The 15995-nt window shown below is 37.5% G+C and overlaps 1 protein-coding gene across 1 annotated transcript; it reads left to right on the top strand.

Moving 5' to 3' along the window:
• The first annotated feature begins 1101 nt into the window (after nt 1–1101).
• Nucleotides 1102–1578, top strand: LOC141688727 (uncharacterized). The gene has a single exon (XM_074492898.1). The coding sequence runs from the start codon at nt 1102–1104 to the stop codon at nt 1576–1578; it is 477 nt and encodes a 158-aa protein (XP_074348999.1).
• Nucleotides 1579–15995: the final 14417 nt, after the last annotated feature.

Here is a 15995-nt window from a genome sequence, read left to right as displayed (position 1 = left end):
TGTAAAGAAGTGGAGATATTGAAAAGTCAACCGGAACGTAGAGAAGTGGAGACATCGACAAGTCAAACTGCATGTAAAGAAGTGGAGATATCAACAAGTCAAACTGCATGTAGAGAAGTAAAGATATCGACAAGTGAAACTGCATGTTGAGAAGTGGAGATATCGACAAGTCAAACTGCATGTAGTGAAGTAGAGATATCGACAAGTCAAACTGCATGTAGAGAATTGGAGATATCGACAAGTCAAAACATATGTAGAGAAGTGGAGATATGGACAAGTCAGGATACATATAGAGAAGTGAAGATATCGATAAGCCACTCTACATCTCGATATGGACATCTCCACACAATATGAAGATCTCGATAATAGCTTCAAGAATTACAGAAAGCATTAACCCTGAAGATTCAAGATTATTTTAGTCAACAAACCATTTTATCATCAAAATGGAAAGTCTACAAAATCAGCTTGAGGAGTGCAAGATCAAGGGCCAAGATGAACTGGACAAAGGAGGGTCACATACCTAGAAGATTATATGCCAATTTGCTGCACTTAAAATAGAAATAGACAAAAGGACTTTAGAAATTGTGTTAGTCTATTTTAGTGCAATCTCTGTAAACTGTGCATGTTGATCTATAAAACATGTCACGGACCCTTAGTTTAGGGGTAACAAAAATAAATCTAGAATTTCTTGTATTCTCTCAAGAAGTAGTTGTGTTCTAAAGTATTCAAGAACACAAATTTGTAGCACAACTGATTTGATTTTTAATAAAAAGATCAAGTAAGTTTTGATAATTATTTTTTTGTTTTCTATAGTCAATTAATTATCACTGCAAATTTCATATAGCCTATTGAGTTCAAAGCCTTAAACATAACACCTGATTTTCTTGAAAGAATTCATAATATTAAAAAAAATCAAGAAATACATATTCAACCCCTTTATGTGAATTTCATACCTAACAAGTGGTATCAGAGCAAAATGTGAAAGTAAATAGATTAGATCTTGGAAGTTTGAGTGCACAAAAACTTAGCAGTATCAAGATCCCTGTATTTGACAAAGGAAACTACACTCTATAGAAAAAGAAAATGATGTTCTTCATCAGGATGGCTCATCCACTATATCTTGAGATTCTCAACCATGGACCCTTCATTCTTATGGTGAGGGTACCTGAAGTAACTGAAGGTGATGTAGTTATTCATGTCCACTATATTCCAAAAGATCAATCTACATACACTGAACCAGAGAAGGAGAAAGTCTCACTTGACAGTGGCTTTCAACTCATTCTAATTGAGTATCTTGATAATGTCATGTACAACAACATTATCAACTGTGAATCCGCCAAGAAAATCTGGGAGAAGATAGAAATCTTGTGTGAAGGTACCGAGGAAGTGAGGTCAAATCAGAGAAGAATTTTGATATCACAATATGAGAGTTTCATGGCTAAACATAAAGAAGGCATTACTGAGATTTTTGAAAGATTCAACAAACTGATAAATGACTTGCAGCTACATGACAAGTTGTATGAGGTTGAGGAGGTGAACCTGAGGTTCTTACTAACTCTTCTTGACCCTTTGGAATAAAAGATCTGTGCAATAAGAGAAGGGAGAGATCTAGGGAGAATAACTTTGGAGATTTTATATGGTTTTTTTTAAAACCTATTAACTGGAGATGATGTAGATAAAATCATTAAAACTGAGTCAAGGACATGTTGTGAATGTGTTAAGTGCCTTGATAGCTAATGATCAGAAAATAATTGAAAATGAAACTAAATCTTAGATTCAAGTTGTGCAACCTGTTGAGTAGAAGAACAAAGAACCTAAAAAAACAAGTCATTCTGGAGTTGGAAGAGGATAAGTATTACACTCTTGATGATTTAGATGAAATGGATCAGTCTTTGGCCTACCTAGAAAGGAAGTTCTCAAATATAAGAGTTAAAAAGCCCATGTATTTCAAGGGTAAAGGTCAAACATCCTACAACAACAACTGGAAGGGAAAAACTCAGACAAATACAACTGGAAAAGGTGGTTATAAGTCAGGATCTGTGGACAGATCTAAAATTAGGTGATATAACTGTGATGAATTTGGTCACTTTGTCACATAATGCAGAAAGCCAAAGAAGGTGAATAAAGATAAGGAATACTTGGAGCTTGAGGCTAAATATGAAGCACTTTTGAAGAAGCAATAGGAAAAAGTTTATATTATTGAGGGAAAGAGTTGGGATGACACATATGACAATGAAGAATATGGAAACTCATATGCATCAAAGTCTGAGGTACCTATCATAACCACCATTAATTTGAATGCCTCACAATATTAGAAAACTGTTGAAAAGATTAGTATGAAAATGTTTCACATTTACACAAGCATGGTGGCTACCACTGAGGAAATGAATAGATTATCAAAAGTGAATGAGAAACTGGAGATTGAGAAATAAGAACTAGAGCTGCAGCTTGTGAGCTTAGAATCAGTTAGACAAGAAAATGAATATCTTAAAAAGAAGATAAAATGTGTAGAGGAGATAGAGGCTGCATTGAGAGATAAAATTGATAAAAATGAACTTAAACTTAAGTCATTTAAAAATTATCTGAATCATTTGGCCAATATTATGAAAAGAATAAACCTTGTGCTAATATAGAAATTGGGTTGGACTATGAGGCTGGTTCATCTCAAAAGAAAAATCAAATTGATAAAGGAAAAAAAAGTGTGAACAAGGAAGTTCATGTTGTGCTTCAAAAGGTAAATGCACCCTTGTTCAAAATATGTGAGGTGAATTTCAGTAAAGAAGAGCTTATCATTAAACAAGAAATTACAGGTGAAGATAAAGGCAAGAAAAATTTCAAATCAACTATCAACACTGAAAGTGAAAAAACATAAGACTAGTCGAGTCATCAAGACACCTAAAACTGAAGCAAATAATGAAAGCACATTAAAGAAAAAGAAAAACAGGAATGGGAAAATTGGAGTCAACAAAAGTAACAGTTATGCTTATGTTGCAGATGCCCATGGAAAATAGTGTCAGAAATGTGGCTCAACAAATTACCTAACTCATCTTTATAAAAAGACTGGTAGTGAGCCAAAGTATGGGGCATGCAAATATAGTGAAGAACAAAATGATGATTCTTATTCGTTTTGTGATAAGTTTAATTGAATACCCTGCAACATGAAGGTTATAAATAGCTGTCAAAAACTAGGAAAAGATCTAAAAGAAATCAATCTTGGATATGAGGTCAAAAATAAAAATGCTAATAAACCTAAGAAAATTATTTCTTTTGAAAGCTCAAGTTCTACTCCTGCTAACTCTGCAAAGAAGAAGAATGTGCCCAACACTGTTTGGGTAGCTAAAAACACCTAAAACTCATTGTGTACAGGGCAAGAAGAATAGGTCAATCATTGATAGTGGATGTTTTAGGAACATGATAGGTGATAAAGCCCTACTATCCTAGATTGAGGAGATGGTTGGCCCCTTGGTGACCTTTTGAGACAAAAGCAAGAGATTTACAATGGGATATGGTAATTTAGTTTGTGGTAATGTTGTCATTAAAGATATAACACTAGTTAGAGGATTTGAAGTAAATCTTCTAAGTGTCAGTTAATTTATAGATAAAGGTTTTAGAGTTGTATTTGATTAAGAAGATTGCCCCATTACAAATAAAAAGACTGATGAAATTGTTCTCAAAGGAGTAAGAAAAGAAAGCCTATATGTTGTCGACATGAATTCAGCAAGTAAGGACAAAATGTGTTTCTTCTACACTAAGGCAACAAGTGAACAAAGCATACTTTGGCACAAAAAGCTCTCTCAATTAAACTTCAAAGTAATCAACACTCTTGTGAAAAGAGAATTATTGAAAGACATTCCAACCTTGGAATTTGTCCAAGATGAAGTCTGTGAAGCTTGTTAGAAAGAAAAGATGAAAAGATCAAGTCACAAAAGTAAAACCGTGAATTCTATCAATGCTCCTCTACAACTTATCCATATGGATTGGTTTGTTCATGTAAATGTCATGTCCATTTCTAAGAAGAGATATGCACTGGTAATGATGAATGACTACTGAAGATACACTTGGATGGAATTTATGTATTCTTAAGATGAACCTCCGGACGATATCATTGGGCACATAAAGAAGATTGAAAAACAGGTTGAAGATGACAATTATATGAAAAGATTGAGAAGTGATAATGTAACTGAGTTTAGAAATTCAAATCCAAATGATTTCTGTAAAGACAAGGGCATCACTCAAGAGTTCTTATCTATAAGAACACCTCAACAAAATGGTGTGGTTGAAAGAAATAACAGAACTTTGGTTGAAGTTGTAAGAACAATGTTGCAGGATGCCAAACTGGCAACAAGCTTTTGGGAGGAAGCTGTTAACACAATATGTTACACTCAAAATCGATATTTGGTGAACAAAAGCATTGGAAAGTCACCTTACTCAATTATGTCTAAGAAGAAGCCTACAGTCAAACATCTTCATGTCACTGACAACAAATGCTTTGTGTTAAAGACAACTATGATTATGTAGGCAAATTTGACTCTAAAGTATTTGAAGCTATTCTTGGTTATTATTGGAGAGGACTTCTTACTGGGTCTATTTACTAGAGCAAAGAAAAATCATGGAGAGTACTGATGTGACTTTTGATGATGACAAGTATCCTGGTTTGGAATGTCTTGATGAAAGTGAAGCTGAAGTTTTGAATTTTGAAAATTTCAACCTTGATAGTGATTCTGAAGAAGATGATGAAAATAATGCAGACAGTAGTGAAGAAGAAGCTAGTGATCCAATAATCTCTCAGAAGTATAATCATCCGAACCCCGACCACCGAGTTCACTACCACTACCCGCTACAAACCGGCCTTCACCGTCCTGCGAACCCAGAAAAAAGCGGCTCACCCCCACTCTAAATCCTATCATACTCACGAGCGGCATCGGACGTCGTACTCGAATAACGTAACTTCACCGACCTCACCGTCTCACCGCGCTCCGCTTTCGAAAATAACCTAAACAAACAAAAATATTTGCTCAGAATCAACCAAGCAAAATATACTCTACAAACCTATACATACATATACGCACGAGAAGAAATGAGCATCATCACTGATGTGCATCACGCAGACCCAGAAGCACATGAAACCCCCGCAACACACCCCAGAAAACACATGAATGAACGAAAACAACACTACAAATACACCAGATTTTGAAACTAGTAACAGAATGCCCCTAAAAAAGAAGAAAAACACATACCTTTAAAACTAAAAAAAAAATACAACACACAAAAGATACATTCATGCATGAATAAAAAGAAGATACAAGTGAAATGAATGAACAAGATGGGCTAACCTTAAAAGATAAGATGATTGCGACCACTACCGTAAAAGATGTTGAAGATCTCTAGCAAAAAGCTCTGATCACTCTCAATTATATAACCCTCAGCTATCTCTCTCTAAGCTCTTTGCTTTCTGAAAACAAATGAGTACAAAAGACACGGAGGAGGCTATTTATACACGTAAAACAAAGAAAACCACCAGGAACATGTGACAGCACGCCGTTGGTGGCCAAGAATCCTACCAACAACGGTTTAGCTTCCCATGCGCCCACACCCTTAATTTTAAGCATAGCCTCACCATATCTCCAACCCATGCATTGATGACGTATCATTGATAGCCATCAATACACATACCCCATTTTTCCGGCGCTCAACTCATCAAAAAACTATCCTTTTTCCAAAAAAAATTAAAAATTAAACCACTATGTTTTTACTTTAAAGATCTCAGAAAAAGCAACACAACTTTTAACCTGTGAACGCTCAACTACGACTATACTAATTCATCCAAAAAATGGAAGACGGTCACAACCGCCTTCCAGCAAGAGGAAACCATTCAACTTCGAATTTAGTATCTCATCCAAAATTGAAAGACGGTCCCAACCGCTTTCCAATGGGGGGGCACCATCTCAACTTCGACTTAACCACATCCTCCAAAATTGGAAGACGGTCCCAACCGCCCTCCGGCATGGGGCACCATCTCAACTTTAGTTAAACTATGTCATTTAAAATTGGAAGACAGTCTCAACCGCCTATCAATGGGAGGCAACAACTCAACTTCGATTAAGCAATGTCATCCAAAATTGGAAGACGGTCCCAACCGCCTTCCAACGGGGCACCAACTCAATTTCGACTCAACCACATCCTCTAAAATTGGATGACGGTCCTACCCGCCCTCCAATGGGGAGCACGAGCTCAATTTCGACTAAATAATGTCGTCCAAAATTGGAAGACGATCCCAACCGCCTTCCAATGGCGGCCACTAGCTTAACTTCTACTCAATCACAGCCCCAAACTATAAGACGATCCAAACCACGATCCACTTCTAAGCTAGAAGATGACTTACTCAGACGATCCCAACCGCCTTCCAATGGGGGACACTATCTCAACTTCTACTCAATCACAGCCCCAAATTATAAGACGATCCAAACCACGATCCACTTCTAAGCTAGAAGATGGCTCACTCCCCCATGCAACTAAAAGTTGCATAAGTTTTAGTTGCATAATGGGGTGGGGGGAAATGATAGGTCCGACCAATTCAGTCAGGCCTAAACCCACCAAAAGGCCTAAAAAACAGGCCCAACCCAACTCCTAAACCGAATGCCGCGCCCGAACGATCTGAGTCCCAACCGACAAGCTTCACCGAAACCCCACATGGGTGACTGACACCCACATAGGAGGCTCTTGACACATCACAGCCGTCAGTAGCCTACGCGTGACACTGCCGCCCTCTATTCCAGCAAGCATGTCCCCAGGCACGTGTGCCCCTCCCATGCTCCCATCCACTATACCCGGTAAAGCAAAGGAGAAAATGGTTCACATTTTTCTACACACTAATAAACTCTAGCTTCTTTATAGCTTTCTCTCTATCTAGAACTTGACCGGAATACTTACTCTTATACCGGAAGTATCCCTGGAGATTGCACCTCCACTTGGCATTCCGTTTTAGGTACCATCAAACCCGAGCTCAGTACAACCCAGGAGAGAGAAAAGCCCATGCATATCTAGAGGATTATTAGTGATTGGGTTTGTGTCCGTGTATATTAATTAGCAAAAAAACAATGATTATACATGTTTGGTGCCCTTCTGATGAAATAGTGTCCTAACATGCGTCTTGATAGCTTACCAAGGGCCGGCCTGGATGAAACTATACTGTTTCCTTTCAACTTTTTTTTCCTTTCGACATAAAACAACCAGGTAAATGTTAGTGGTATACAAGAAGGTCGCCATTTTGTTATCTTCTGCTCATCCTTAACCAAAGTCATTTTACAGACCGGACAAAGCATCGGAAAAGTTAGATATATTTGACGTTAGTACTCGTGCATATCCATGTTTACTTATCTTACGTTTGGACTCTGCAAAGGGACAGTATATACGGTTTCTATTTTATAATTTTTCTTTTCTTCGGTACTATCAGCAAACAAGCAAGATTCACCTAGCATTGTAAATTCTTTTGTACATGACTAATATACAGCTAACCTTGGACCTATGTATCTAAAACAAGAAGTAATTAATAAACCCCAACAGGACATGAAGAACTGAAGATTTTATACTCGAAATGCCGAGGATGAAAGATGCTAGCAAAGTAGCAATAACATTAGTGCGCGAGTATTCAAATTTCTGAAATTGACCGTTATGGAAATATGATCGTAGTATAGGCCATTGAAACATGCAGACTTAATAAAGTATGCGAGGAGTGAATTAATTTTCCTTTAGGGAAAGAGAAAGATTGAAAGAATCATGTTAATATTGATCATCATTAGCTAATTAAACAACTTCTAATTATGAATGATGGGTGATGAATACTATAAGTTGTAGTACACATGTCACCCTAACACGGATGATGCATATAATAATTGCTCCCAGTTATTTGATACATTAACACCAACATTTCCATTAGTTGTCCATCCACTTGTGAATTGTTGATCCGGTGACCAAATCGTTGATCCTCCTCCGCATACAGCCACGTCTAGTTCCCCCCCTGTCAGAACTTGATCTGCGGCGCCATATGTGACTGGAATGTACTCAGACATCATATCAATTTTACTATTTATCTTGTTACCATTTGAGAGTTGGTTATTGAAGCAATTACTATCAGTGTAATGAGATATTTGATGATCAATCATTGCAGACTGAGTACTTGCCCCTGAAAATTGCCAGGGAAGAGTAGTCATGCTAGTAGAGTTACCAAAGAAAGCATTTTGATCTTGCGGGATATGCATGTTGAGATCTGATGATGCTTGCCAAGGCATGTCATTACTTTGCTGCTGCCATGCCATTGAACTTGTTATATTTGTACCTTGGTTCTGCCACTTCATTCCACCAAACTGTTGCTCGTGAAGAGCCATAAAATCAATCTGGTTATTATCATGATTATTATTCAAATGATTCGGGAGAAAGCTGTTATCAATTTGCTTGCTAGGCTGTTCAAAGTCAGTAGGAAGCATGAGCTGATTCGGAGCAATCCCAATATTTGTGGTAGTCTTAGTGGGAGTAACTGTAAAAGGCACAGACATCGATTGATGATCTCTTTTCGAAACACTATTCTTTGGCTGAGAGACTGCAACATGATTAGTTTGTTGTTGCAGATGCAAATCTGGCAATGAAGTAGTACTATTGAGCTGCGGACATATTAATGAGCGCAAATTATTTCCGTCATAAAGCTTGGCCTTGAGTGCCCCAAGTAAACCTTCCTCGGCTTCATCTTTACTACAAGCCTGCTCAAATGAAAAAGGTTCAGTATGCTCAGGCAAGCTATTCCGAGTCAAAGATTGAGGCAGTTCAAAATTGGTTCTAGCATTAGCACCCCGAAGAGCCCGTGCAGCATCATCATAAGCCCGTGCAGCATCCTCCGCAGTATCGAATGTGCCAAGCCATAGCCTAACTTTTTGAAGTGAATCCTTAATTTCTGCAACCCATCTTCCTGATGGCCTTTGTCTAACTCCAACAAACCTGTGGTGTCCCCTGGATGTCGCGCTCTTCTTTCTTCCACGAACACCTTCCGGTCCATTGCTAGGCTGCCCCATTCCAGTGCCACGTACAACTTTTGAGCCAGAGCCTGAAGTAGAATCATATTGCATTTTGAATGGTTATATATACACAAACACAAGATAGGTTCTCAAATGTAAAGTTCAAAGGATGGTTATAAGTGCAACAACTGGAGGCATAACATCTTACGTTAAGTGAGAGATGTTTAAGTAAAGAGTTGAAAAGGGGAAGAGATAAATAATAAAACAACAGAAGGTATATTAAAATACACAAAAAGACAAATGCAAAATTGACAAAAACCAAAAACTACAGGTACTTCCGTTTTATACAACTAAGAGGAAGACAGTGCAGGCTACCTTGTTTTCATCAACACAAGACCCAGAAAACAGAACTAATCATACAAAATTAACGTAGCAATCATAATTACTAAAAAAGACAATGATATAAAATTTCGAACTAAAGCAGGAGCCTAGGAAATATACCACCCCTAGGTAAAAAGGCTGATCTAAGAAGAGCAAGTAGAAGCCTGGGAGATATAACACCATAAATAAAGGCTTATCTAGGAAGAGTCACGAGAAACATGTATCTAGCTAGGAATTTGTGATCAAATTTTATTATGATGCACATTTTAATGACGAATGTCGCATGTCACAGTGATTTGTTCAACCTGATTTATGGATTTTTAATCGTCGAGTTGGAGAAGAAGTAAACAGTCTGAAATTGCTTTTAATAAGTTTCCATCCAATCATGTGAAATCACAGACAACAAAACACTGCTTTGTTTCATTATACTACTGAGTATAAACAACTAACATAGACAACAAGATGAAGTCAATTTATATAAATGAAAATGAACAGGTCAACATCTACAGGTCTGGAATATAATAATATAAAATCTTGCAATTTTTTTTAGAGACATAAGAATAAATAAGAATTGTATCCTCTTAATGGTCAATATGCGAGATGCTGTAAGCTAGTTTTTGGGATCTTTCAACTCCAGAAACCAAGTTACAAATTGCCATTCAGAAAGAAACTTTTAACTTGAGAAAAAATTTTAGTTGTCATCTGAATGATTAACCACTAATTAATCAGGTATAATCCAGCGAGGCCTATTTATGTAGGATCAACTGTACATGTGCCCTACAAAATCAAAAATTAGTTGATTTTAAAATTATATATATACATATATTATAAAGTGCCTATACTAATAAAAAAGGTTAAGTGACCTATTATACTGTAATTAATTTCCATAAGTTGAATTATAATTAATTTTATTTATAATTATATAATTAAAAATTAAAAATTAAATAATTAAAATCCTAATTTTTAGGACTTTAATATAAAAAATCGAAAAAATTAATGAAAATTGCAAAAAAAATTGGACCGCTCACTCCTAAGAGCATACAGGGGGTGCTTGCTAGGGTGAAGTTAGAGCACCTCCAATGGTTGATTATAATGGTTAATTATAATAATATAAAATAATAATTGGTTAAAATTTGCTTATGTTCCAATGAGATTGGTTATATTGGTTGGCCATATTTCTAAAATCATAATTTTTTTTATTATTTTGGAAATCGTTTTCAATAAAATTTGATTAATTTACATTAACACTAAATTCTCTATTTTTTCAGTTTTATTTTATTTTTTAAAACTTATTTGCTAAAAATCATAATTCTAATAAGATTAGGTAATTTTTTTATTTTGTAACTCAAAAGAAATATATTAATAATAATTATATAGGTCATGTCTTAATGGTTAATTTGCAAAGTATCAGCCTTATTACCTACATTTCTCACAAAACAAGCAAAAAAAATGAATTTTTATTCGTTAGAGAGCTACCAAAATTGATTTGTTATTCTAGGAAAAACTTGGCTATAAATTTAGCTCAGGAAAATGAATGGTTGGAGTGAATTTCTTTTACCTAGTTATGTATATCAGCCTGTTTTGCTCAGGATTCAAAAGGATCGGAGATACTCTTATTTACTTTGCTCCTTGGATAGTTTTTTTTTTTTTTGAACAAAATGCAAATTTTTATTAACTCAAACGATCTTCCAAAATACAAACTTTAACTTTGTCTGGAACAGAACTCCATTCAAAGATACGATCAGGGTATATATGAGCCACATGAGCCAATTCATGTGCCGACATATTTGCGGATCGTTTAACAAAATACAACTTAACGTTGTTTAATTCCTGAAGACTCCGTCTACACTCCTCGATTATTTGCCCAATTCTAGATCGCATAGGAGTAGCACTCCTTATTAATTGAACAACCACAAGACAATCAGACTCAATGACAAAATTCGCACCTGGGAGCTCTTTAACCCAGCTCAGAGCTTCCTTCACTGCGATTGCTTCTGCCAGCGTTGGATTCATGATCTCCACAATACATCTTGTCCTAGCCAATATTAAGTTTCCTGCATGATCTCGAGCTATCAAGCCTATACCTGAAACCCCCTGGTGTTCCATGATTGTTGCGTCAACCGTGATCTTTACTACCTCATGTTGTGGCTTAACCCAGTAAACTGCACCGTCCCCTTGAACAGGAGGCTGCAATGGTGCACTTTGATACCTTCCGTGGGCTGATTTCCACTGTGAAAGATACTCCCAAGCTTTAGCAACTATTCTCATAGAATTCCAGCTTCGTTGGTTCCAAATTAAGTCGTTCCTTGCTCGCCAAATCGACCAACACAGTGTGATAATTTTTCCTGATGTATTAACTGGCTGATTTCTTAGCATCTGGTCCAACCAATCCACAAAATCCCTGTACTCAGTAATGCATAAATCTGGTTTAAAAATTCTCCAGCAAAAAGCTGCATATCTGCACTGCACCAAGCAATGTAAAACTGATTCAGCATCTTCCTGACAAACTGGACACAAATTGTCGATTCGCACCTGTCTGGCCTGCAATATTGTTTTTGTCGGTAAACAATTTACTACTGCTCTCCAGACCAAGTTTAACGCTCTCGGGGGAGCTTCGACTTTCCAAAGTTTGTTCCAGAATTCATCACTAGGATTTGTACACCACAGGCCATTCCTTCTCTGAATGAAATTGTATGCACTTTTTACTGTGTATTGACCTGTATTCTCAAACTTCCAGCACAAAGTATCTCTGTCTAAGTCTCTTTCCACCTTCGTATTCATGATACAATTAAAGTCCCTTGTATTGAAAATGTCTGCTACAAGATCCATATCCCATTCTTTTGTATCCGTACTGAATAAAGCTACCACCTTCTGGTCATTCAAAGCAGGAGATACTGTGGATATATACGGATTCTCAACATCATTCAACCATGGTTGTTTCAGAATATCGATTTCAGTACCCGTCCCTATTCGCCAGCAAGAACCTGCAGAGATAACTTCTTTCGACTCCGAAATGCTGCGCCATATGAAACTTGGGTTACTTCCCAACTTTGAGTTTAAAAAGTCAGAGTCTGCATAATACCTTGCTTTATATAAACGGGCAACAAGGCTTTCAGGATGAGTGATAAACCTCCAACATTGTTTCCCCAATAAAGACATGTTGACATCCCTTAATCTTTTGAACCCTAAGCCTCCAACCTTTTTGTGACGGGCCATCCTTTCCCAGCTCATCCATGTATTTCTCGATCCACTTTGCTTTGATGAACTCCAGTAGAACTTAGCCATTGCCTTTTCCATATCTTGAACCAGATTTAGAGGAAGTAAAAAAACATTCATGGCGTACGATGGAAGCGTTTGAGCCACTGTTCTAATAAGAATTTCCTTCGCTGATCTGGAAATATTCCTTTCATTCCACCTATGGATGGTGGCATTAACTCTATCTCTCAGATAGCCGAAAATAGCAGATTTATTCCGGCCTATAATATTAGGAAGCCCAAGATATTTTGTCGACTGATCAGCTTCAGGAATTTGAAGTAATTGACAGATCCTCTCCTTGTTATATGGAATAATATTGGCACTGAAGAAAACTGTAGACTTACTTCTATTAATGCGTTGGCCCGATGCTTTCTCATAGACAGACAACAGCTCCAAAACTCTACCTGCTTCTTCCACGTCTGCTTTGCAATAGAGGTATGAGTCGTCTGCAAACAACATATGGCTGATGGAGGGAGCTTTCCTACATATCTTTATTCCTTGTAGCCATTGTCTAGTTACATAATTCTGAATCATGGCAGATAAACCTTCCACACATATAATGAAGAGGTAAGGAGAGAGAGGATCTCCTTGCCTTAAACCTCGACTAGGTTTTATTGGCCCCATTTCGCTATCTCCATGAACAATTGTGTAATCTACTGTTGTGACGCACTTTAGAATTAAATGAATCCACCACACATCAAACCCCATTCGATCAAGCACCTCCTTAAGAAACCTCCACTCGATTCTGTCATAGGCTTTGGACATGTCCAATTTGATAGCCATAGATCCCTCCTTGCCCAACTTCTTGCGTTTCAAGTAATGCATTACTTCAAATGAAATCATTATGTTATCTGTGATAAGGCGGCCTGGTAAGAAAGCACTTTGAGTTTCCGAGATAACTGAGTCTAACACCTTTTTCATTCGATTGGCAATCACTTTCGTAATTATTTTCATAGCCACATTACAAAGAGCTATAGGTCTTAACTCCGTCAACACTGTAGGATTTTTCTTTTTAGGAATAAGAACAATATTTGTAGAATTAATATTGTCTATGAGATTACCTGTCTGAAAGAAATTCCTCACCATCTGCGTCATCTCTACTCCTACTACCGACCAGTTCTTTTGAAAGAAAGCCGGGGTCATACCATCTGGCCCCGGAGCTTTATCTGGATGCATATGAAAGACTGCTTCTTTAACCTCCTGACTAGTAACATCGATTAAGAGATCCCTGTTTTGTTCCATTGATACGGTTTTAGAGAGACAGTTTAGAACAGCTTCACATTGAGTATGCTCCTCGGTAAAAAGCTGTTGAAAATAGTCCTGTATCAACTCTGAAAGACCGTTGTTCCAATCTACCCAATCTCCTCCACTGTTCTTCAATTTCTGGATATGATTGAGCCTTTTCCTCTTCTTATGAGAAGCATGAAAATATTTTGTATTTTTATCTCCAGCTTGAAGCCAGAGTTGTTTGGATCTTTGCCGCCAAAATATTTCCTTTTGATCAAGTACTAAGAACAGCTGTTTTTTTTCCTCCTCATATTCTTCTACTGATTGAGCATCCCGTTTACCTTTCAACTTCTTTAAGCGAGTCTTACATTTCCTGATACGACTGTTAAAACACCCCGTGATCTCTTTTCCCCAAACCTGAAGGCTCTCTGCGCATTTAGCCAACTTTTGCTGCACATTATCACTCCCAGACTCCTCCCAACGGTCCCTGATTATTTCAAAACATGTCGGCTCAGTAAGCCATGCATTCTCGAACCGGAACTTCCACTTTTTATTGCCTCTATTATGAGTTTCTGGACATAACAACAAAGGACTGTGATCCGAGACAGAAATTTCAATGTTGTACACTTTAGCCATGTCAAAAATCCTCAACCAGTACGGGTTTGCCATAACCCTGTCTAATTTGATCTCCGTCCAGTGATCAGTGTTCCTCCCTTTTTCCCAGGTAAATTGATGCCCTATTATCTCTAAATCCTGTAAATCTGCTTCATATATACATTCCTTAAAACCTTCAATCAGATTATTAGGATAGGGTGATCCTCCTCTTTTTTCTTCCTGAGATACAATATTGTTGAAATCCCCGACCAGACACCATGGTAAGTTAGCATCACGAGATAGGTTTTTTAGGAGTTCCCAAGTTTTAAATCTCTGAGCTCTTGAGGGTTCTCCGTAAATACCAGTTAAACGCCATTCACACTTTCCTTGGACACTTAGTTTCACATCAATATGAGACCTGGACTGACTCAAAAGGTTAACAGTACCTTCAAATCTCCACAATAACGCAATACCCCCACTCTTTCCTTGAGGTTCCACTGCAATAAAACCCTCAAAACCCAATCTACTACAAAGCTTCTCCATCTTATCATAACTGCTGATTGTTTCACTAAGAAAAACAAATGACGGATTTTCACTTCGGGTTAACTCTTTAAGGAACTGAAATTTTCCAGGGGCACCCATTCCCTGGCAGTTCCAAGCTAGAACATTCATAATGACTGGCGGGGTTGCGTTGCAACACCCGCCATTGCTTCGTTTTTTGATACTTCTGAGCTAGATACCTGTACTTCCATGTCTGTGACTTGGGTTATTTGTATGTCCGTGGCTTGATCCACTCTGCGTCTTTTTGGGTCTGCAATTCTTATTTCCAAATTTTCGGGCCCATGTGATTTTCCTTCCAAATCTTCATTTTGAATTTGCGTATTTATCTGATATACATTATCCTGAATAGCCAGCTGCTTAGTTCCTTCATTTGCTCCTACATTCTCTCCCTGAAATAACATGTTTCCATTTTGATCACTTCCTGAATTTTTGCTGGTTTGTTGAACCAAAGCATAATTCACGGCATTCTCTCTATCTGTATTAACTGCTCCCTTATCACCGGAATAACTCGCCTGAGAACTACCTCCTTGTCGGAGCCATTTTGAACCTATGGTATGAGTCTTTCTTCGTGGGTCAGCTCGGAGCCACGAACCATATGGTTTATCTATCATCTCCACCGGTTTGTCAAAAATTTCATCACAATACCTTTCAGCATGTCCTATGAGACCACAGATGAAACAAAAAGTTGGGATTGCTTCATACTGAAAATTAACCCAGCACCATTCTTTTTCCGACTTCCGTAGCTTCATTCTTCGTTTGATAGGTTTATCGAGTGGCAGAGTCACTCTAACTCTTAAGAATTCCCTCCAGACTCCCACAAAATTGTTGGGATCCCCTTCCACATACTTACCTATATAATTTCCAACATCCTTAATAACTCGCTGTGACATGAATCCTGCGGACATGCCATGTAGTTGGACCCAGAGATCCATTTCATTTATCACCAGTTTTCTGGGATCTTCTCCCTCCTTG

The sequence above is a fragment of the Apium graveolens genome, chromosome 2, assembly GCF_009905375.1.
Source record: "Apium graveolens cultivar Ventura chromosome 2, ASM990537v1, whole genome shotgun sequence".
NCBI lineage: Eukaryota > Viridiplantae > Streptophyta > Magnoliopsida > Apiales > Apiaceae > Apium > Apium graveolens.
The sequence above is the reverse complement of the archived record's forward strand: the minus strand, read 5'-3'. Positions and strand labels throughout refer to the sequence as shown.

Bases quoted from the DNA above. Each gene is read 5' to 3' on its own strand.
- LOC141688727 (XM_074492898.1), top strand. From the start codon at position 1,102: ATGGCTCATCCACTATATCTTGAGATTCTCAACCATGGACCCTTCATT.